General features: G+C 41.8%; 2 protein-coding genes across 7 annotated transcripts in view; both read left to right on the top strand.

The window, feature by feature from the left end:
- LOC109876142 (C-type lectin domain family 4 member M-like) overlaps nucleotides 1-22,729 on the top strand; it is a 223,449-nt gene that overhangs the window by 6,652 nt on the left and 194,068 nt on the right. The window lies entirely within an intron of this gene.
- LOC109876143 (T-cell ecto-ADP-ribosyltransferase 1) lies at nucleotides 12,696-16,707 on the top strand. Of its 6 annotated transcripts, none has more exons than XM_031814936.1 (4): nucleotides 12,696-13,028; nucleotides 13,586-13,638; nucleotides 13,730-13,812; nucleotides 14,398-16,706. In XM_031814936.1, exons 3-4 carry the CDS (start codon nucleotides 13,774-13,776, stop codon nucleotides 15,178-15,180), a joined length of 822 nt encoding a protein of 273 aa, XP_031670796.1. In that variant the 5' UTR covers nucleotides 12,696-13,028; nucleotides 13,586-13,638; nucleotides 13,730-13,773; the 3' UTR covers nucleotides 15,181-16,706. The 6 variants fall into 6 exon arrangements, with proteins under 6 accessions (XP_031670796.1, XP_031670799.1, XP_031670798.1 ...); XM_031814939.1 differs by having other exon boundaries at nucleotides 12,905-12,987; XM_031814938.1 differs by lacking the exon at nucleotides 12,696-13,028 and adding an exon at nucleotides 13,140-13,151.

Raw genomic sequence — 22,729 nt, 5'->3', positions numbered from 1 at the left:
TTAAAGGCTGGGGTGTCAAAGCCTCAGTAATGCTATGTGATCTATGTGCAAATTCACTGAGTCCAATCTTTTATCTGCTAAAATATATGATCACTTAAATTCTATCTTGAATCATACTGAATGTTTCAAACGGATGTGCAAGGTGGGACACAAACATGTTTCTATTAAAACAGTGCGACTTGGACAAACACAGAGGGCAGAACAGTACTGAGAGGGCACACACACACACACACACACACACACATAAACATACACACACACACACACACATAAACACACACACATACACACACACATAAACACACACATAAACACACACATAAACACACACATACACACACACACACGTAAACACAAAAAAAACTATAATATTGAAAGGTGATAATGACTCACAACCTTCACTTAACAAGAGACAAAGTGTAGGTTACCAATGGCAACACCAAGCACCAGTGGACCTGCCTGCTACATATCCACACACTCATCATGGTGTCTATCTGCTGTTGTGTCTCTTCCTGGAGGTTGCTGTCTGCTCAAACCACTGGTTAAGGTGTGAAGTTCTCCCTACACATGTAACACTGTACGTTCTCAGACACAACAGACTGATAAACTAAAGCAGCTGTTTAACAGGATATAAAACATAATATACTGTCTGTAGTACTGTGTGTAGATACATAAAGTACCAAAGTATATTTTATTAAGGGGGCAATTAGAATTAGCCTTTATATGGAGCAGTCTGTTGAGATCTATGCTAATGTTGACAGGAAGAGGAGTGGACAGGATACTGTGAACTGGAGCATAGATAAAAAACCTCAAGCTGAGGAACTGGTAAGTACACCGTAGTCACATGGAAGTGTAAACCTATATTTATTATTCTTCCGATTGCCACACAAACAATTTAGCTTATGTTAATGTGATGAGGTTGGTCGGTGGCCCATGCCCCAAGACTTCAAAAGTCAACTGAGTAAAATAAACTGTAACAAACAGATTATTAATATTCAAAAACAGAATACAGTGTGTCTTCCACATGAAGGTAACTTACTTCACAAAGGAAAACTGTTAAAATGACATACTTGTGGAAATGAATACATGAAATGCTAAATACTACATCTCCTAAATTAAAGGTTGTTCCTGTAAGACTGGAGGTTAAATGTTCTGACATGTTCGAGGCTCTGTATTTTAGGATGGTTACTAACTGCTGAAACATTCATTATCATGTTCATAAAGTCCTATGTAACTCGCCACTGTGTATTTCCAACCTAGTCTCAGAGCATTTCGTATTTTCCTGTATGTAAATCCGAGACACTCCATTTAGTATGACATGTTACCTTTCATATGGTATGTATCAATTTGTGGATACCCATCATCAATTTTGTATAATATGTTACGAATTACAATGTGTATGATATGTTAAGAATTACAATGTGTATGATATGTTACGAATTACAATGTGTATGATATGTTAAGAATTACAATATGTCTGATATGTTACGAATTTGCTGAACTTACAAAATGTTGTGTATTTGCTAAAAATATGATATGGCATGAATTCTACTTACATTAACTAAATGGATAACATTTGCAAGGCAAGGAGATAACTGTAACTGGTCACTATATTTCCTGTTAATGTGAGCAGCTGTACAAGTCCCCCTCAACAGTAAGAGAGATGGGGTGAGAAAACACCACTTTAAATACAGCTATTCTTCCTCCATTAACAGATTAAACAACAGAGATGCTTCATACTTTGGGATCATTTTGGGCGATTCCTATCTTCCACTTCAGTCAAATTTAGACAGTGTTTTAACCCTGTAGGTACTGGTATTAACCATGATATCTGACTGTTGTTAACCCTGTAGGTACTGGTATTAACCATGATATCTGACTGTTGTTAACCCTGTAGGTACTGGTATTAACCATGATATCTGACTGTTTTTAACCCTGTAGGTACTGGTATTAACCATGATATCTGACTGTTGTTAACCCTGTAGGTACTGGTATTAACCATGATATCTGACTGTTTTTAACCCTGTAGGTACTGATATTAACCATGATATCTGACTGTTTTTAACCCTGTAGATACTGGTATTAACCATGATATCTGACTGTTTTTAACCCTGTAGATACTGGTATTAACCATGATATCTGACTGTTGTTAACCCTGTAGGTACTGGTATTAACCATGATATCTGACTGTTGTTAACCCTGTAAGTACTGGTATTAACTGTGATAGCGGACTGTTTTTAACCCTGTAGGTACTGGTATTAACCATGATATCTGACTGTTGTTAACCTTGTAGGTACTGGTATTAACCATGATATCTGACTGTTTTTAACCCTGTAGGTACTGGTATTAACCATGATATCTGACTGTTGTTAACCCTGTAGGTACTGATATTAACCATGATATCTGACTGTTTTTAACCCTGTAGGTACTGATATTAACCATGATATCTGACTGTTTTTAACCTTGTAGATACTGGTATTAACCATGATATCTGACTGTTTTTAACCCTGTAGGTACTGGTATTAACCATGATATCTGACTGTTTTTAACCCTGTAGATACTGGTATTAACCATGATATCTGACTGTTGTTAACCCTGTAGGTACTGGTATTAACCATGATATCTGACTGTTGTTAACCCTGTAAGTACTGGTATTAACTGTGATAGCGGACTGTTTTTAACCCTGTAGGTACTGGTATTAACCGTGATATCTGACTGTTGTTAACCTTGTAGGTACTGGTATTAACCATGATATCTGACTGTTTTTAACCCTGTAGGTACTGGTATTAACCATGATATCTGACTGTTTTTAACCCTGTAGGCACTGGTATTAACCATGATATCTGACTGTTTTTAACCCTGTAGGTACTGGTATTAACCATGATATCTGACTGTTTTTAACCCTGTAGGTACTGGTATTAACCATGATATCTGACTGTTTTTAACCCTGTAGGTACTGGTATTAACCATGATATCTGACTGTTTTTAACCCTGTAGGTACTGGTATTAACCATGAAATCTGACTGTTGTTAACCCTGTAGGTACTGGTATTAACCATGATATCTGACTGTTGTTAACCCTGTAAGTACTGGTATTAACTGTGATAGCGGACTGTTTTTAACCCTGTAGGTACTGGTATTAACCATCATATCTGACTGTTTTTAACCCTGTAGGTACTGGTATTAACCATGATATCTGACTGTTGTTAACCCTGTAGGTACTGGTATTAACCATGATATCTGACTGTTGTTAACCCTGTAAGTACTGGTATTAACTGTGATAGCGGACTGTTTTTAACCCTGTAGGTACTGGTATTAACCATCCTATCGGACTGAGATTGTTTCAGTGGTTATTGTTAAACCATTTTCTGAAGACAATATAAATCATGCCATGTCTCTATATGGTCACCTTCTCCAATCTATATCTCAACACAGTCCTCCTGTCCAGGGAACAGTGATGTTGGACAGAACACTATCATACCAGGAAGATATAAGATACAGGAACAGAGTCAAAGGTGGCCCTCTGGTGGACGTAATACTAACTACAGGTACAGCTGTAGTGTTTGTGACAGAGACCTAGGTGGATGTAGTACTAACTACAGGTACAGCTGTAGTGTTTGTGACAGAGACCTGGGTGGATGTAGTACTAACTACAGGTACAGCTGTAGTGTTGGTGACAGAGACCTGGGTGGATGTAGTACTAACTACAGTTACAGCTGTAGTGTTGGTGACAGAGACCTGGGTGGGTGTAGTACTAACTACAGGTACAGCTGTAGTGTTAGTGATAGAGACCTGGGTGGATGTAGTACTAACTACAGTTACAGCTGTAGTGTTGGTGACAGAGACCTGGGTGGATGTAGTACTAACTACAGGTACAGCTGTAGTGTTGGTGATAGAGACATGGGTGGATGTAGTACTAACTACAGGTACAGCTGTAGTGTTGGTGACAGAGACCTGGGTGGATGTAGTACTAACTACAGGTACAGCTGTAGTGTTGGTGACAGAGATCTGGGTGGATGTAGTACCTGGGCTGCAGAGTTCCCAACCACCCCCACCGAGTCCTTCACTGAGCCCAGACACACACCCACGTTGCCTGCCCTGTCCCCTACCACCAGCTCTACCTTCTTTGAACAACAGTTTGCGCTGTAGGCTACACGGGTCACGTTCTTGTCCCTGGTGCCCACCGCCGTAGAAGTCTCATTGCCCTGGCATATTGTGACTTGGTCGATGCACTTCCCGTTGCTACCATCGGTGAGGTTGGCAGATGCTGCCAGTAGAGGCACTACCGGGCAGTTGGACGAGACACTGATGACCCCGCACTGGGGGGGAGACAGTGGAAGAGAGAGTGAGTGAGTAAGAGAGTGAGAGAGTGAGAGAAAGAGAAGAGCATAGTCAGACATCAGAGGTACTGGTGGTAGTGGTGGTAGGGGTGGTAGTGGTGGTGGTTGTGGTAGTGGTGGTAGTGGTGATGGTGGTAGTGGTGGTGGTTGTGGTAGTGGTGGTAGTGGTGGTTGTGGTGTTTGTGGTAGTGGTAGTGGTGGTTGTGGTGGTACTGGTGGTGGTAGTGGTGGTTGTCGTGGTACTGGTGGTGGTAGTGGTGGTATTAGTGGTGGTATTAGTGGTGGTGGTTGTGGTGGTAGTGGTAGTAGCGGTAGCACCATCTCTGACCAGTAGAGCAGGTATCTTACACAAACCAAGTCCTTTCAAATCAGTGACCAGAGAGACGATATGTGGAAAGGAGGCCTTTAAAAAAAAAATTTGGATCATAAACTTTAAAAAGGAAGGAGGACTAAGGCACTCTTCATATACAGTGGGGCAAAAAAGTATTTAGTCAGCCACCAATTGTGCAAGTTCTCCCACTTAAAAAGATGAGGCCTGTAATTTTCATCATAGGTACACCTCAACTATGACAGACAAAATGAGAAAAAAAAACCTGAAAATCACATTGTAGGATTTTTAATGAATTTATTTGCAAAATATGGTGGAAAATAAGTATTTGGTCACCTACAAACAAGCAAGATTTCTGGCTCTCACAGACCTGTAACTTCTTCTTTAAAAGGCTTGTCTGTCCTCCACTCGTTACCTGTATTAATGGCACCTGTTTGAACTTGTCATCAGTATAAAAGACACCTGTCCACAACCTCTAACAGTCACACTCCAAACTCCACTATGGCCAAGACCAAAGAGCTGTCAAAGGACACCAGAAACAATATTGTAGACCTGCACCAGGCTGGGAAGACTGAATCTGCAATAGGTAAGCAGCTTGGTTTGAAGAAATCAACTGTGGGAGCAAGAAGACATACAAGACCACTGATAATCTCCCTCGATCTGGGGCTCCACGCAATCTCCCCCCGTGGGGTCAAAATTATCACAAGAACGGTGAGCAAAAATCCCAGAACCACATGGGGGTGGGGGACCTAGTGAATGACCTGCAGAGAGCTGGGACCAAAGTAACAAAGCCTACCATCAGTAACACACTACGCCGCCAGGGACTCAAATCCTGCAGTGCCAGACGTGTCCCCCTGCTTAAGCCAGTACATGTCCAGGCCCGTCTGAAGTTTGCTAGAGAGCATTTGGATGATCCAGAAGAAGATTGGGAGAATGTCATATGGTCAGATGAAACCATAATATAACTTTTTGGTAAAAACTCAACTCGTCGTGTTTGGAGGACAAAGAATGCTGAGTTGCATCCAAAGAACACCATACCTACTGTGAAGCATGGGGGTGGAAACATCATGCTTTGGGGCTGTCTTTCTGGAAAGGGACCAGGACGACTGATCCATGTAAAGGAAAGAATGAATGGAGCCATGTATCGTGAGATTTTGAGTGAAAACCTCCTTCCATCAGCATGGGCATTGAAGATGAAACGAGGCTGGGTCTTTCAGCATGACAATGATCCCAAACACACCGCCCGGGCAACGAAGGAGTGGCTTCGTAAGAAGCATTTCAAGGTCCTGGAGTGGCCTAGCCAGTCTCCAGATCTCAACCCCATAGAAAATCTTTGGAGGGAGTTGAAAGTCTGTGTGCCCAGCAACAGCCCCAAAACATCACTGCTCCAGAGTAGATCTGCATGGAGGAATGGGCCAAAATACCAGCAACAGTGTGTGAAAACCTTGTGAAAACGTTTGACCTCTGTCATTGCCAACAAAGGGTATATAACAAAATATTGAGATAAACTTTTGTTATTGACCAAATACTTATTTTCCACTAGAATTTGCAAATAAATTCATAAAAAATCCTACAATGTGATTTTCTGATAAAAAAAAAAAATTGTCTGTCAGGGTTGAAGTGTACCTTTGATGAAAATTACAGGCCTCTCTCATCTTTTTAAGTGGGAGAACTTGCACAATTGGTGGCTGACTAAATACTTTTTTGCCCCACTGTACTAATTAAAATGCCTTTATTCGTTTGGCATGTTCAATAGCAACAACGTTTTAAAATCCGACTCTTTTCGGCTGCATGGTCTTCTCCCCTCAGACGCACCACAAACTCCCACTGCAGGACCCTGGCCATGGTAACCAGGAAGTCGCCGCCACCGGTGCCGCCTAGCGACTGCAGGGTTCCGTTGACTTCTACCCCTGACCCCGAGGCCTTTGTAGGTCAATTTCTTCAACAAATGATCAGGTCTATATAATTATCAAACATACATTAGTAATGGAAAGGAAACACAGACTCTTTGTTTAAGTATTGAAAAATACTCCTTTAGTAATAAAAATTGTAGGCAGAAGTTGGTAAAGAGTGTAGTATAACAGCATATGATAGCTCTCCCCAGGTTCTGCATAATGTCTAAGACATCCTGTAACTCATATAGCCTTCCCAATCCCCCTTACGTAATTTTCCCTGACAACAACATTTTAATAAATCCAACCTCCCCTGACAAGTTACTTCTGGGATTTTTTGTTACCTGTTAGAGGACGGCCCTCTTTGACCACTGAGCTGGAGGACATTGGTCAATACCCTGTAATTCAAGACAGTACCATATCTGTGCTGCAGCAGAGGTGTCCTCGATGACGCTGGTGGACCTCAATGGCCTGGTGACCTCAATGGCCTGATGTCAATGTCCTGACTCCATCCACACAATGCCTACGACAATGGCAACTGGAGCGTAGGTTATCATTCAACATGAAGGTCACCTGAGGAGGAAAGGTAGAGACAGGAGAGGCAGAGAGATGCAATTAGAGGTAGGGAGAGGAGAGGAAAGGAAAGGTAGAGAGGAGAGGTAGAGGAGGAGAGGTAGAGAGAGGAAACGAGAGGTAGAGAGGAGAGGTAGAGAGAGGAAACGAGAGGTAGAGAGAGGAGAGGAAAGGAAAGGTAGAGAGGAGAGGTAGAGAGAGTGGAGGAGAAGTAGAGACGGGAGAGATAGAGAGAGGAGAGGTAGAGAGAGGAGAGGTAGAGAGGGCACAGGTAGAGAGGTCAGAGGTGGAGAGGTCAGAGGTGGAGAGGTCAGAGGTAGAGAGGTCAGAGGTAGAGAGGTCAGAGGTAGAGAGGTCAGAGATAGAGAGAGGAGAGGAGAGGAGAGGGGAGAGGTGGATAGGTAGAGAGAGGAGAGGTAGAGAGAGGAGAGTTAGAGAGAGGAGAGTTAGAGAGAGGAGTGGAGAGGTGGAGAGAGGAGAGGAGAGGTGGAGAAAGGAGAGGAGAGATAGGATATGAGAGGTGGAGTGGAGAGGAGATGTAGAGGGAGGAAAGGAGTGGTAGAGAGGAGAGGAGAGAGAGGAGTGGAGAGGAGTTAGAGAGAGTAGAGGAGAGGAGTTAGAGAGGAGAGGAGAGGAGAGGAGAGGAGAGGAGAGGAGAGGAGAGGAGAGGAGAGGAGAGGAGAGGAGAGGAGAGGAGAGGAGAGGAGAGGAGAGGAGAGGAGAGGAGAGGAGAGGAGAGGAGAGGAAGATGGAGGAGAGGAGAGGAGGGGAGAGGTAGAGAAATGTTCATGACAGAATAAAGGATTGGTGTGTAGGAAAGTAATGAAAATATGTGAGAATGGAAAAAAGATACATTGAAATGCAGAGAGCGAGCGAGAGAGATAAAGAGAGAGAGAGAGAGAGAAGGAGAGAGATACAGTGAGAAAGATAAAGGAAAGATAGAGAGATACACAGTAGTGAAAGCCCAAGCAACCACAGACTTGGTTCTCTCAATGAGGCTGGTGACAGTCAGTGGAGGATGGTGGGAGGAGCTATAGGAGGATGGGCTCGTTGTAATGGGGTTTCCATATATTTGATGTGTTTGGTACTGTTCCATTTATTCCATTCCAGCCGTTACAATGAACCTGCCCTCCTATAGCATGTCAGACCAGCCTCCAGTGGTGTGTGTGTGTATGTATGTGTGTGTGTGTGTGTGTGTGTGTGTCTGTGTGTGCGTGTGCGTGTGGGTGTGTGTGTGCTCCAGTGCATTGTCTTTAGCAGGAGCATCAGTGAACACGTAGATCTCAGAGGAGGGTGGCACCACCGTGAGGGCCAGCTGGGAATTACAACACACACATCAGAGAGTCAGACCACACTGGGATCAAGTACTGGAACTCTATGGGAAATCTCTCAGAGGTGGTGATGACAGACACTTCACGTTGTTTTGGTATGGAGATATCTGCTGTCTACTCAGAGGTGGTGATGACAGACACTTCATGTTGTTTAGGTATGGAGGTATCTGCTGTCTACTCAGAGGTGGTGATGACAGACACTTCATGTTGTTTGGGTATGGAGGTATCTGCTGTCTACTCAGAGGTGGTGATGACAGACACTTCATGTTGTTTGGGTATGGAGGTATCTGCTGTCTACTCAGAGGTGGTGATGACAGACACGTCATGTTGTTTGGGTATGGAGGTATCTGCTGTCTACTCAGAGGTGGTGATGACAGACACTTCATGTTGTTTGGGTATGGAGGTATCTGCTGTCTACTCAGAGGTGGTGATGACAGACACTTCATGTTGTTTGGGTATGGAGGTATCTGCTGTCTACTCAGAGGTGGTGATGACAGACACTTCATGTTGTTTTGGTATGGAGGTATCTGCTGTCTACTCAGAGGTGGTGATGACAGACACTTCATGTTGTTTTGGAATGGAGGTATCTGCTGTCTACTCAGAGGTGGTGATGACAGACACTTCATGTTGTTTGGGTATGGAGGTATCTGCTGTCTACTCAGAGGTGGTGATGACAGACACTTCATGTTGTTTTGGAATGGAGGTATCTGCTGTCTACTCAGAGGTGGTGATGACAGACACTTCATGTTGTTTGGGTATGGAGGTATCTGCTGTCTACTCAGAGGTGGTGATGACAGACACTTCATATTGTTTAGGTATGGAGGTATCTGCTGTCTACTCAGAGGTGGTGATGACAGACACTTCATGTTGTTTTGGTATGGAGGTATCTGCTGTCTACTCAGAGGTGGTGATGACAGACACTTCATGTTGTTTGGGTATGGAGGTATCTGCTGTCTACTCAGAGGTGGTGATGACAGACACTTCATGTTGTTTTGGTATGGAGGTATCTGCTGTCTACTCAGAGGTGGTGATGACAGACACTTCATGTTGTTTTGGTATGGAGGTATCTGCTGTCTTCTCAGAGGTGGTGATGACAGACACTTCATGTTGTTTGGGTATGGAGGTATCTGCTGTCTACTCAGAGGTGGTGATGACAGACACTTCATGTTGTTTGGGTATGGAGGTATCTGCTGTCTACTCAGAGCTGGTGATGACAGACAATTCAACCAGACTAACTGTCACTTAAAAACCATGGAACAACACAGTCCTGGAACAAGATAACAGGTCTCTCTTTTAAAATGTATCCCAACAAGAATAACCTGTAGAAATAAATGTTAAATACAATTAAATACACAAATAGACTACCAGTTACAGGAACAGAGTGGAGAATCAGGGCTGTATCCTGACAACACAACATCAGGAACAGAGTGGAGAATCAGGGCTGTATCCTGACAACACAACATCAGGAACAGAGTGGAGAATCATGGCTGTAGCCTGACAACACAACATCAGGAACAGAGTGGAGAATCATGGCTGTATCCTGACAACACAACATCAGGAACAGAGTGGAGAATCAGGGCTGTATCCTGACAACACAACATCAGGAACAGAGTGGAGAATCAGGGCTATATCCTGACAACACAACATCAGGAACAGAGTGGAGAATCAGGGCTGTATCCTGACAACACAACATCAGGAACAGAGTGGAGAATCAGGGCTGTATCCTGACAACACAACATTAGGAACAGAGTGGAGAATCAGGGCTGTATCCTGACAACACAACATCAGGAACAGAGTGGAGAATCAGGGCTGTATCCTGACAACACAACATCAGGAACAGAGTGGAGAATCAGGGCTGTATCCTGACAACACAACATCAGGAACAGAGTGGAGAATCAGGGCTGTATCCTGACAACACAACATCAGGAACAGAGTGGAGAATCAGGGCTGTATCCTGACAACACAACATCAGGAACAGAGTGGAGAATCAGGGCTGTATCCTGACAACACAACATCAGGAACAGAGTGGAGAATCAGGGCTGTATCCTGACAACACAACATCAGGAACAGAGTGGAGAATCATGGCTATATCCTGACAACACAACATCAGGAACAGAGTGGAGAATCATGACTGTAGCCTGACAACACAACATCAGGAACAGAGTGGAGAATCAGGGCTGTATCCTGACAACACAACATCAGGAACAGAGTGGAGAATCAGGGCTGTATCCTGACAACACAACATCAGGAACAGAGTGGAGAATCAGGGCTGTATCCTGACAACACAACATCAGGAACAGAGTGAAGAATCAGGGCTGTATCCTGACAACACAACATCAGGAACAGAGTGGAGAATCAGGGCTGTATCCTGACAACACAACATCAGGAACAGAGTGGAGAATCAGGGCTGTATCCTGACAACACAACATCAGGAACAGAGTGGAGAATCAGGGCTGTATCCTGACAACACAACATCAGGAACAGAGTGGAGAATCAGGGCTGTATCCTGACAACACAACATCAGGAACAGAGTGGAGAATCAGGGCTGTATCCTGACAACACAACATCAGGAACAGAGTGGAGAATCAGGGCTGTATCCTGACAACACAACATCAGGAACAGAGTGGAGAATCAGGGCTGTATCCTGACAACACAACATCTTACAGTACCTTTTTGCATAGTATCACATGAAAGTTAAACATGTCTTCTAACTAGGTGATATACAGTATTGTTACATGCTGTACTCTACACACTGTGATTGAATCAGGACTGATACTGTATGTGATATACAGTATTGTTACATACTGTACTCTACACACTGTGATTGAATCAGGACTGATACTGTATGTGATATACAGTATTGTTACATACTGTACTCTACACACTGATTGAATCAGGACTGATACTGTATGTGATATACAGTATTGTTACATGCTGTACTCTACACACTGTGGTTGAATCAGGACTGATACTGAATGTGAAAATACGTCGTTTTTTCATGATATTTTAACGGAAGTCTGTTATTAACATAACAATTTTAGCAACCTCTTTAATCCAAAGTGATTTACAGTACAGTGAGTGTATACATTTTGAGTTTAGGATATGTGACTCCGGCGGGAATCAAACCCACCACCCTTACATTGCTAGGACCACGCTGTTATCAACTAATCCAAACAGGACCTCAATTCTCAACCCAGGAAGCACCGTCAATGTGCTTCACCTTTGCTAGATTACACGGCACCAGCAACACTGTATGACTTGTATGACTACAACATCAATGATTGTAACTTTAGTGACCCAGGTCAGATGTACAACAATGGAACCATTTTATCCAAACACATCAGAATGCTTGCTGAACGTTGCTGGAATGCAGACATCCAACATTCTGTTCTCCAGAATTCTTGAGAGAACATTGACCCCCACTTCAGAATCTGTAGAAATATGTGATTGTGTGTCAATGTATCCTCCTTCTCAAGGCGTTTGCTGTTATGACACAATCACCCACAGGGACAACTGTTAACATCCACTTAATGTGCATACGTGTTTGGGTGTGTCCAGTGTGTTGACATTCTGAACGACAGAATGCTATGTTATGGAGACAAAAGAAAGAGAGTGTGTGTGTGTGTGTGTGTGTGTGTGTGTGTGTGTGTGTGTGTGTGTGTGTGTGTGTGTGTGTGTGTGTGTGTGTGTGTGTGTGTTAGAATGTGAGCTGTAATTATCTGTGCAAACAGACATCACTGTACATATACAGTATAGTTGTTGGATTAGGTGCTACCTCTGCAGTGGCTGGACTCCAGCTTTAACTACACAGTCAGCCGCTGTGATTCCAAACACACATAGGTCACGTCCCAATCTGATTCATTCCTTTCCTTGTCCTCTTTCCTTGTCTCCGTCATCGTTCCTTTGTAACCACCACAGATCTGAAAGACCTTGCCATATGAAAGCAATATGATGGAGATGAAATAGAAGGTAATGAGTTTCTGTGGGGAAAACATCCAGGTCTCACACTGACATAACAAGGTAAAGGAATCAACAATAGGAAGCTGTTTGAGAGTCATTGGGAAACTGCCTAAATCATCGTCTTGACATGATGCACTGTGGGCACAAGAGGTCAGAATCTCACCAGCTGAGAACATGATTGGCAGACGAAGCTTAGCGACAACTGACACTCCCTGCCAATGTAGTTACTCTGGTAACCTTTGACAATTCCCCTTCTGGCTACGTACACATATAATACGAATTTGAGCAAAATTATGTCTAGTATGACCATACCTCACTATCACAATAATATATTACATTGTAATGAAGAAAATTAAGTTAAAGATTTATCCAAATTGAAAGAGAAAGTAACTTTAAGGTTGTCTTTCAGTCGAGACCTCAACGTCACCATGGGATGGATCATCATTATCACAGCTATTTAAAGAAACACATGACTGGGATGACTGAGAGAACTGATCCACCGAAAGAAGAATTTGTTTGAAGAGCTCCTTGCATCACCAGTCACAGTACTAGTACAGAGTACAGGTGATGATTCTCCATTTGACAGGATGTAGTACAGAGTACAGGTAATGATTCTCCATTTGACAGGATGTAGTACAGAGTACAGGTGATGATTCTCCATTTGACAGGATGTAGTACAGAGTACAGGTGATGATTCTCCATTTGACAGGATGTAGTACAGAGTACAGGTGATGATTCTCCATTTGACAGGATGTAGTACAGAGTACAGGTGATGATTCTCCATTTGACAGGATGTAGTACAGAGTACAGGTGATGATTCTCCATTTGACAGGATGTAGTACAGTGTACAGGTAATGATTCTCCATTTGACAGGATGTAGTACAGAGTACAGGTAATGATTCTCCATTTGACAGGATGTAGTACAGAGTACAGGTAATGATTCTCCATTTGACAGGATGTAGTACAGAGTACAGGTAATGATTCTCCATTTGACAGGATGTAGTACAGAGTACAGGTGATGATTCTCCATTTGACAGGATGTGATCTTTTATTCCAGTCTTACGAACAGGGATCACTTATTGTTGTTGTATCACTTGGGTTGTTGAATTAAGAGTTAATTTCATTCTTTTTAACGTTTGATTATATTTGGAACATGCTGTAGATTTGAGGTCAACAACTTCTGCAACATGGGTGGTGGATATCTCTGAATTGATGGTGAGATGTTTTAATTATGTTTTATGCTGACAACAGTTGTGTATGTATCTGTAACTTTGCATCATTTCACTGGTTTGGTTCTCATCTTTAGATGTGACGGGCACTGAGAAGAAGACAAACAGAATCTTTGTCTTGATGTTGATTCTCTGTCTTTACTTTGGACTGGTGAAACAGGTACACTAAGAAAAATATAACCTCACACTTAATATTTAATTTACCTAGTTTAGTTTATTTACCCTGATTATAATAAATTATTTCAAATCAGGAAATCAAGTTGAGTAAATGAAAAGCCAATAAAATATTCACTCATAGAACTTTACATTTAACACCAGCAGGGTTCATTAAAAAATAAAGTTGAACATGTCCTCCTTTTACAGAGACATAAGAAGAGAAGATAGTGTCCCACTACTGTTGTTTCTAACAAGAAAAGAGAGTCCTTAAATGTTATGGGCAATGCCTCTGAATAGTCTTCATGTTGTTTTGACTTACGCCCTGAGCTATGCAGGAAAAACTATTGTGGATCATATCTTCGGCCTCCTGCTTCAGGACTTGGGCGGTGGCTTTATGTTGTACTTTCATTGTGCACATTGACATAAAACAACAGACCAACACACAAGACTTAATACTCGTTTTCCTCACATTTAGCCTCACAAACAGGAAACTGTGTCCAATACGGGTTTGGTAAACAACTCATCACCCAAGTAGGAACCTGTTAGGTCTGTATCAGGAGAATGTCACTAAAGAATGTTACTGTTACAGAACAAGGTTTTCCCACTGGACATGGCACCTGATTCCGTTGATGACAAATACGATGGCTGCAGAGACGAAGCCTTTAAGAGGGTGGATGACTACTACCTCCCACATGAGAACAACACCACCACTAACTTCAGAAGAGCCTGGGACATAGCAGAGAAACATGCATCCATTCCAACAGATGGTCTGCAGAAAGTGCATTCCGTCTCTATGTATTTGTACACAAATAACAAACCCCAACCTCCTTCTGAATCCATCTACATAGACTTCAACAAAGCAGTTAGACAAGGCAGGTATGGTTATGGAACATCATTCCAGTACCATTCCCTGCACTTCTATCTGACTGATGCCATGCAGATTCTCAAACAAAGTCAAACAACATGTTGGACCACCTACCGTAGAACCAATGTAACTTTTGATCAGGATGTTGTCAACAAAGAAATGCGCTTTGGTTATTTTGCCTCAAGTTCTTTACATAAGACTTCATACGATTTCGGAGACACATCCTGCTTTGAGATCAACGCATGTTTTGGTGTTAACTTGACATATTACTCTGCATATGCAAACGAGGGGGAAGTTTTGATTCCTCCCTATGAGGTATTCAAAGTGACCAACATCCAGACAAAGTCAGCAGTCAGTAACCTGTGGTGTGAAGTCGTCTACACGCTAAAGAGCACTGGGAAATGGAAGAGTGACCTGAATTGTAAAGCAATAGATACAGGCTACTGCTACATGAAGCTACTAACTGTGTTCATTGTCACAATAGTGTTCATATATTTACAACACTAAAATAGTGATTTTGTCAGACAGTATAGGCAGCAGCTCTATAGAGATGAGATGATGACATGGAATGACATACTGAAGTCATAAAATAAAACCAATGTAACAGAAATATTTAATTAAAGTAATGTGAATAAATGTTGGTTAAAAATTATTAAGTGATAACAAGTAATGGTCAGTCACTACCATCATGGGACTTTTACTAATAGTCTTATTATGTGTTACATCATTCAACCTACATAACGCATAGTGTATTGTTTAAAAAATAATACAACTATTTTTTATTGTCAAACTGAAACCAAACCAACCTCAAAAAAGACTAATCGCTCAGCACTACCTCCTATCGTGGAACCAAAGTGTATTTTGATCAGTACAAAATATCAGTTTCGGTAGCTTCACTTTGAGCACTATAGGCAAGAAAATAGGCAGAGATTCATTTGGAGCGACATCCTGCTTGAAGATCTCCACGTGTTTTGGAGCTGACATATCACATTACTCTGTATTTACAGGAGAGAGAGAAGTCTTAATTCCTCCCTATGAGGTATTCACAGTGACCAACATCCAGAAGAAGTCACCAGAGAATGAACTGTGGTGTGAAGTCATCTACACATTAGTGGCCACTGTAGTTTGGAAGAATTGAACTGCAAATTGGTGCCAAAATAAATCAGAAAATAAGTTATTTTTATGTTTTACAATCAACAAAACAGCTGCTACAGGCAACATAATGCTCTTTAATTATGTTCTGTATAGTACTGATCATCCCATCACCAATGTACAACGGGAAGTCATCTGAAACAAAGATATCTTTCTCAGCTCTCAGGTGTAATGATCCTGTTAAATGGTTAATCCCACATTACTTCCTCAGATTAATAATACGATTATTTTTGTGCAATAAAAAATGTAATGTGATTTGTAATTTGATTATATTTTCAGCATGTGCACTCCAGCTTTTGATTTAAAAAAATTACAATTGAGCATGATTAAATCCCATGTCCTATGTATCCACTACCTGTACATCAATCATAAAGATATGCATTTCATCTCACTTCAAGAAAATGTGTCTGTTCTTAGGTTATAATTAGAATGAACTACAAATATATTTAGATTTAAGGAAAGATTCAATGATATCGACAAAGGTAACCTGAAGCTTCATTGACTGTGCAGTGTGGTATCAGATTGCTACAGCATATGATGTGGTTAGCTGATACATGTATGTTCCATATCTATCCAGGAGTTGTGAGATCTGGCAGGCGACTTCAATGTAGTCAGCCTGGAACGTAGCCTACCTCATTAGCGGGGTTGGAAGAGAGATGGGAAGGGACTCAGTTACCAAGTTACCAAGAAGCAGCCATCATGTTGACTAGCAGAGACAACAGAGGTCATAGGGTGGCAGTGAACTGTCATAACATCTACTGTCTATTTACAGGTTAACTGTCATAACTACCTACTGACTAAACTGGTTCTTTTGACAACTGTTTGCACTGAACTCAGCCTGATGATGACTGTGTCACACCTTCAAGAAAGCCTCAGCCTTGAAAGCAGGGGGTTTCTGAAGGTGGAAGATCACAAAAGTGACCTTGTTAGTGGGAAAGATATAAACAGAAGTCATTCTGATGATTGACTGATGACTGGTATCGTTCCACATGTTATCAAATTAATAATATTTGATGAAATATTTAAATGGACAATGAAGATATTCTATGATATTCTATTGTGTGTACTTGTGTGTTTGTGCGTGCCTGGGGCTTTAGTGTTTGTGGTTTGAAGGGCACACTACTGTATGTGCACAAATAACTAACCCAAACCCATCTACCTACACTAAATTTGAACAAAGATAACTAATCCAAACCCAGCTACTTAGACTGTGTTGGAACACAGATATCTAACCGAAACCCATCTACCTAGACAGCATTAGAACACACAACTAAACCCATCTACCTAGACTGTTTTAGAAAACATAACAAACACCCTCTTTCTTAGACTGTATTAGAACACACAACTAAACCCATCTACCTTGACTGTATTTGAACACAAATACCTAACCCAAACCCATCTACATATAGTACATTTTAACACAGAAAACTAACCCAAACCCATTTACCTAGACTGTATTAGAACACATAACTAAACCCATTTACCTAGACAGTATTTGAACACATAACTAAACCCATCTACCTAGACTGTATTAGTACACATAACTAAACCCATCTACCTAGACTGTATTAGAACACATAACTATACCCATCTACCTAGACTGTATTGGAACACATAACTAAACCCATCTACCTAGACTGTATTGGAATAAAGATAACTAAACCCATCTACCTAGACTGTATTGGAATAAAGATAACTAACCCCATCTACCTAGACTGTATTAGAACACATAACTAAACCCATCTACCTAGACTGTATTGGAACACATAACTAAACCCATCTACCTAGACTGTATTGGAATAAAGATAACTAAACCCATCTACCTAGACTGTATTGGAATAAAGATAACTAAACCCATCTACCTAGACTGTATTAGAACACATAACTAAACCCATCTACCTAGACTGTATTGGAATAAAGATAACTAAACCCATCTACCTAGACTGTATTGGAATAAAGATAACTAAACCCATCTACCTAGACTGTATTAGAACACATAACTAAACCCATCTACCTAGACTGTATTGGAATAAAGATAACTAAACCCATCTACCTAGACTGTATTGGAATAAAGATAACTAAACCCATCTACCTAGACTGTATTAGAACACATAACTAAACCCATCTACCTAGACTGTATTGGAACACACAACTAAACCCATCTACCTAGACTGTATTTGAAGGCAGACAACTAACCAAAACCCATCTATCTGGACTGTATTAGAACACATAACTAAACCCATCTATCTAGCCTGTATAGGAATAAAGATAACTAACCCAAACCCGTCTACCTAGACTGTATTAGAACACATAACTAAACCCATCTATCTAGACTAAATTAGAACACATAACTAAACCCATCGTACCCGCAGTACCAGGCAGCGGCTGTATCACCACCTGGTACGGCAACTGCTCCGCCCACAACCGTAAGGCTCTCCAGAGGGTAGTGAGGTCTGAAAAACGCATCACCGGGGGCAAACTACCTCCCCTCCAGGACACCTACACCACCCGATGTCACAGGAAGGCCATAAAGATCATCAAGGACAACAACCACCCGAGCCACTGCCTGTTCACCCCGCTATCATCCAGAAGGCGAGGTCAGTACAGGTGCATCAAAGCTGGGACCGAGAGACTGAAAAACAGCTTCTATCTCAAGTCCGTCAGACTGTTAAACAGCCACCACTAACATTGAGTGGCTGCTGCCAACACACTGACTCAACTCCAGCCACTTTAATAATGGGAATTGATGGGAAATGATGTAAAATATATCACTAGCCACTTTAAACAATGCTACTTAATATAATGTTTACATACCCTACATTATTTATCTCATATGTATACGTATATACTGTACTCTATATCATCTACTGCATCTTTATGTAATACATGTATCACTAGCCACTTTAACTGTGCCACTTTGTTTACATACTCATCTCATATGTATATACTGTACTCGATACCATCTACTGCATCTTGTCTATGCCGCTCTGTACCATCACTCATTCATATATCTTTATGTACATATTCTTTATCCCTTTACACTTGTGTGTATAAGGTAGTAGTTTTGGAATTGTTAGTTAGATTACTCGTTGGTTATTACTGCATTGTCGGAACTAGAAGCACAAGCATTTCGCTACACTCGCATGGCCCGGGTATCCTGGAAGGATATTGACCTCATGCCGTCAGTAGAGGATGCCTGGTTGTTCTTTATAAGTCATTTCCTCACCATCTAAAATAAGCATGCCCCTTTCAATAAATTTAGAACTAAGAACAGATATAGCCCTTGCTTCAGTCCAGACCTGACTGCCCTCGACTAGCACAAAAACATCCTGTGGCGTACTGCACTAGCATCGAATAGTCCCCGCGATACGCAACTTTTCAGGGAAGTCAGGAACCAATACACACAGCCAGTTAGGAAAGCAAAGGCTAACTAGCTTTTTCAAACAGAAATGTGGGTCCTGTAGCTCTAACACCAAAAAGTTTTGTGACACTGTAAAGTCCATGGAGAATAAGAGCACCTCCTGCCCACTGCACTGAGGCTAGGAAACACCATCGATAAATCCACGATAATCGAGAATTTCAATAAGCATTTCTCAACGGCTCGCCATGCTTTTCTCCTGGCTACCTCAACCCCGGCCAACAGCTCCGCACCCCCCTCAGGTACTTGCCCAAGCCTCCTTTGCCAAAATCCAGATAGCTGATGTTCTGAAAGTGCTGCAAAGCTGCAAAGAGCTGCAAAACCTGGACCTGTACAAATCAGCTGGGCTAGACAATCTGGACCCTCTATTTTTGTTGCAACCTCTCTTTGGTATCATGCGACATTCCTAAAGATTGGAAAGCTGCCCCTGTCATCCCCCTCTTCAAAGGGGGTGACACTCTATACCAAAACTGTTACAAATCTATATCCATCCTGCCCTTCTAAAGTCTTCGAAAGCCAAGTTAACAAACAGATCACTGACCATTTCGAATCCCACCGTACCTTCTCCGCTGTGCAATCCAGTTTCCGAGCTGGTCATGGGTGCACCTCAAGGTACTAAACGATATCATAACCGCCATCGATAAAAGACAGTACTGTGCAGCCGTCTTCATCGACCTGGCTAAAGCTTTCGACTTTGTCAATTACTGTATTCTTATCGGCAGACTCAACAGCCTTGGTTTTTCAGATGACTGCCTCGGCTGGTTCACCAACTACATCTCAGATAGAGTTCAGTGTGTCAGAGCCTGTTGTCCGGACCTCTGGCAGTCTCTATGGGGGTACGACAGGGTTCAATTCTCGGGCGGACTCTTTTCTCTGTATAAATCAATGATGTCGCTCTTGCTGCGGTTTATTCATTCATCCACCTCTACTCAGACGACAGCATTCTGTATACATCAGACCCTTCGTTGGACACTGTGTTAACAAACCTCCAAACGAGCTTCAATGCCATACAACACTCCTTTCTTGGCCTCCAACTGCTCTTAAATGCTAGTAAAACTAAATACATGCTCTTCAACCGGTGATCTTCAACCGATGATCTTCAACCGATGATCTTCAACCGATGATCTTCAACCGATCGCTGCCAACACACGCCAGCCCGACTAGCATCACTACTCTGGATAGTTCTGACTTAGAATATGTGGACAACTACAAATACAGAGGTGTCTGGCTAGACTGTAAACTCTCTTTCCAGACTCACATTAAGCATCTCCAATCCAAATTTAAATCTAGAATAGGCTTCCTAACAAAGCATCCTTCACTCATGCTGCCAAACATACCCTCGCAAAACTGACTATCCTACCGATCCTCGACTTCGGCGATGTCATTTACTAAACAGCCTCCAACAGTCTACTCAGCAAACTGGATGCAGTCTATCACAGTGCCATCCGTTTTGTCACCAAAGCACCAAATACCACCCACCACTGCGACCTGTATGCTCTAGTCGGCTGGCCCTCGCTACATATTCGTCGCCAAACCCACTGGCTTCAGGTCATCAGTCTTTTATAGTTAAAGCTCCGTCTTATCTCAGCTCACTGGTCACCATAGCAACACTCACCCATAGCACCCATAGCACGCAGGTATATCTCACTGGTCATCCCCAAAGCCAACACCTCCCTTGGCCACGTTTCCTCACAGTTCTCTGCTGCCAATGATTGGAGTGAATTGCAAAAATCACTGAAGTTGGAGACTTATATCTCCCTCACTAACTTTAAGCATCAGCTATCTGAGCAGCTTACAGATCACTGCAACTGTACGCAGCCCATCTGTAAATAGCCCATCCAACTACCTACAATTTGTTAGGTACGCTATCCTTACTAATCAAATAGCATATCATTACAGCAGTTGCTTGAATGTACCGGTATGTTAGCTGGCTACCGAACGTTAGTTGGCTACTAATACGTCAAACTTGACAGTATATTAACTATATGCTATCTAACTAACTACCCAACGTTTATTGATTTTATTATTCACGTCATGCTTAGCTTAGCTACGTGGTATAGTCATTGTGTGTTCTCAATGGACATTGTTAATGAAGTTGTAAGATGTCTAGCTAGTCATTTGTTAGCTATGCTAACAAGTTAGCAAGAAGTTGCCTAGAAACAGCATCAACTTCTAATAGACAAGCGAAGCATTAGTACACTCAACTGAAAAGATACTGTTCGTTTACAGAATACTAAAATGAAACTATAGTATGTAGTATGTACTCATTAAGTATGTAGTATACAGTATGTAAGTATGGGTATTCGAACACAGCACTGGTTTCTTATTAACTTATTAACTGTAACCTTCTACTTCCTTCTTTCAAATCATTAGATGGAAATGAATAACATCGATAAAAAGAAGGCAATCACCTTTTCTGTTATTTTTCTACTAGTTTTGATGGTAATCTTTGCTTTGATCTTAGGCATTCCCCATTCAAATGTGAAATATTTTACATTTGAATTAAATACAATTTTTTTTAAATTGTTGTTTGAATTGTTTTCTCCTACAGTAGATCAGTGTTCCCAAACTGTACTACGGGCTGCCATAAGTCTTATACATGGAAACCTTTCTAAAAAAATAACTGTTACAGGATGGAGAAACTCAGAATGGAGGGATTCAAGATGGAGGGATTCAATATGGAGGGATTCAAGATGGAGCGATTCAAGATGGAGGGATTCAATATGGAGGGATTCAAGATGGAGCGATTCAAGATGGAGGGATTCAATATGGAGGGATTCAAGATGGAGGGATGCAAGATGGAGGGATTCAAGATGGAGGGATTCAAGATGGAGCGATTCAAAATGGAGGGATTCAATATGGAGGGATTCAAGATGGAGGGATGCAAGATGGAGGGATTCAAGATGGAGGGATTCAAGATGGAGGGATGCAAGATGGAGGGATTCAAGATGGAGGGATTCAAGATGGAGGGATGCAAGAGATTCTACCTCTAGATATGGTCCGTTCTTCTGTTGATGACAAATATGATGGGTTCAGAGATTTAATGTTATGGGCGGTTGAAAACATGTACCTCTTCGATGAGTTAAACACTAATCCTCAATTCAATACATCCTGGAACATAGCAAAACCACACGCTATACCACATGGAGACAGTTTGAATACAGAGCATTCTATTGCTATCTATTTGTATACAAAAAAGAAACCAGGAACAAATTCCAATCGATCTATTTGGAATACAACAAAGCAGTTCAAGAGGGCCATTCTGCATATATGACAACATCATTCAGGTACCATGCACTGCATTTCTACCTGACTGATGCCATTCAGATTCTTAGAGAAAGACAAGAGACATGTAAGGAAACCTTTCACAGAACCAACAAGAACGTTGATCAGAGTGTTTTTAACCACGAGATCCGTTTCGGCACCTTCGCCACAAGCTCTTTAAGATCCGACTTAGCCAACTTTGGGAATGTGTCGTGCTTTGAG

The sequence above is a fragment of the Oncorhynchus kisutch genome, unplaced genomic scaffold, assembly GCF_002021735.2.
Source record: "Oncorhynchus kisutch isolate 150728-3 unplaced genomic scaffold, Okis_V2 Okis07a-Okis12b_hom, whole genome shotgun sequence".
In the NCBI taxonomy this organism is placed as follows: Eukaryota; Metazoa; Chordata; class Actinopteri; order Salmoniformes; family Salmonidae; genus Oncorhynchus; species Oncorhynchus kisutch.
Note: the sequence above shows the minus strand (reverse complement) of the source record. Positions and strands in the feature narration are given on the sequence as shown.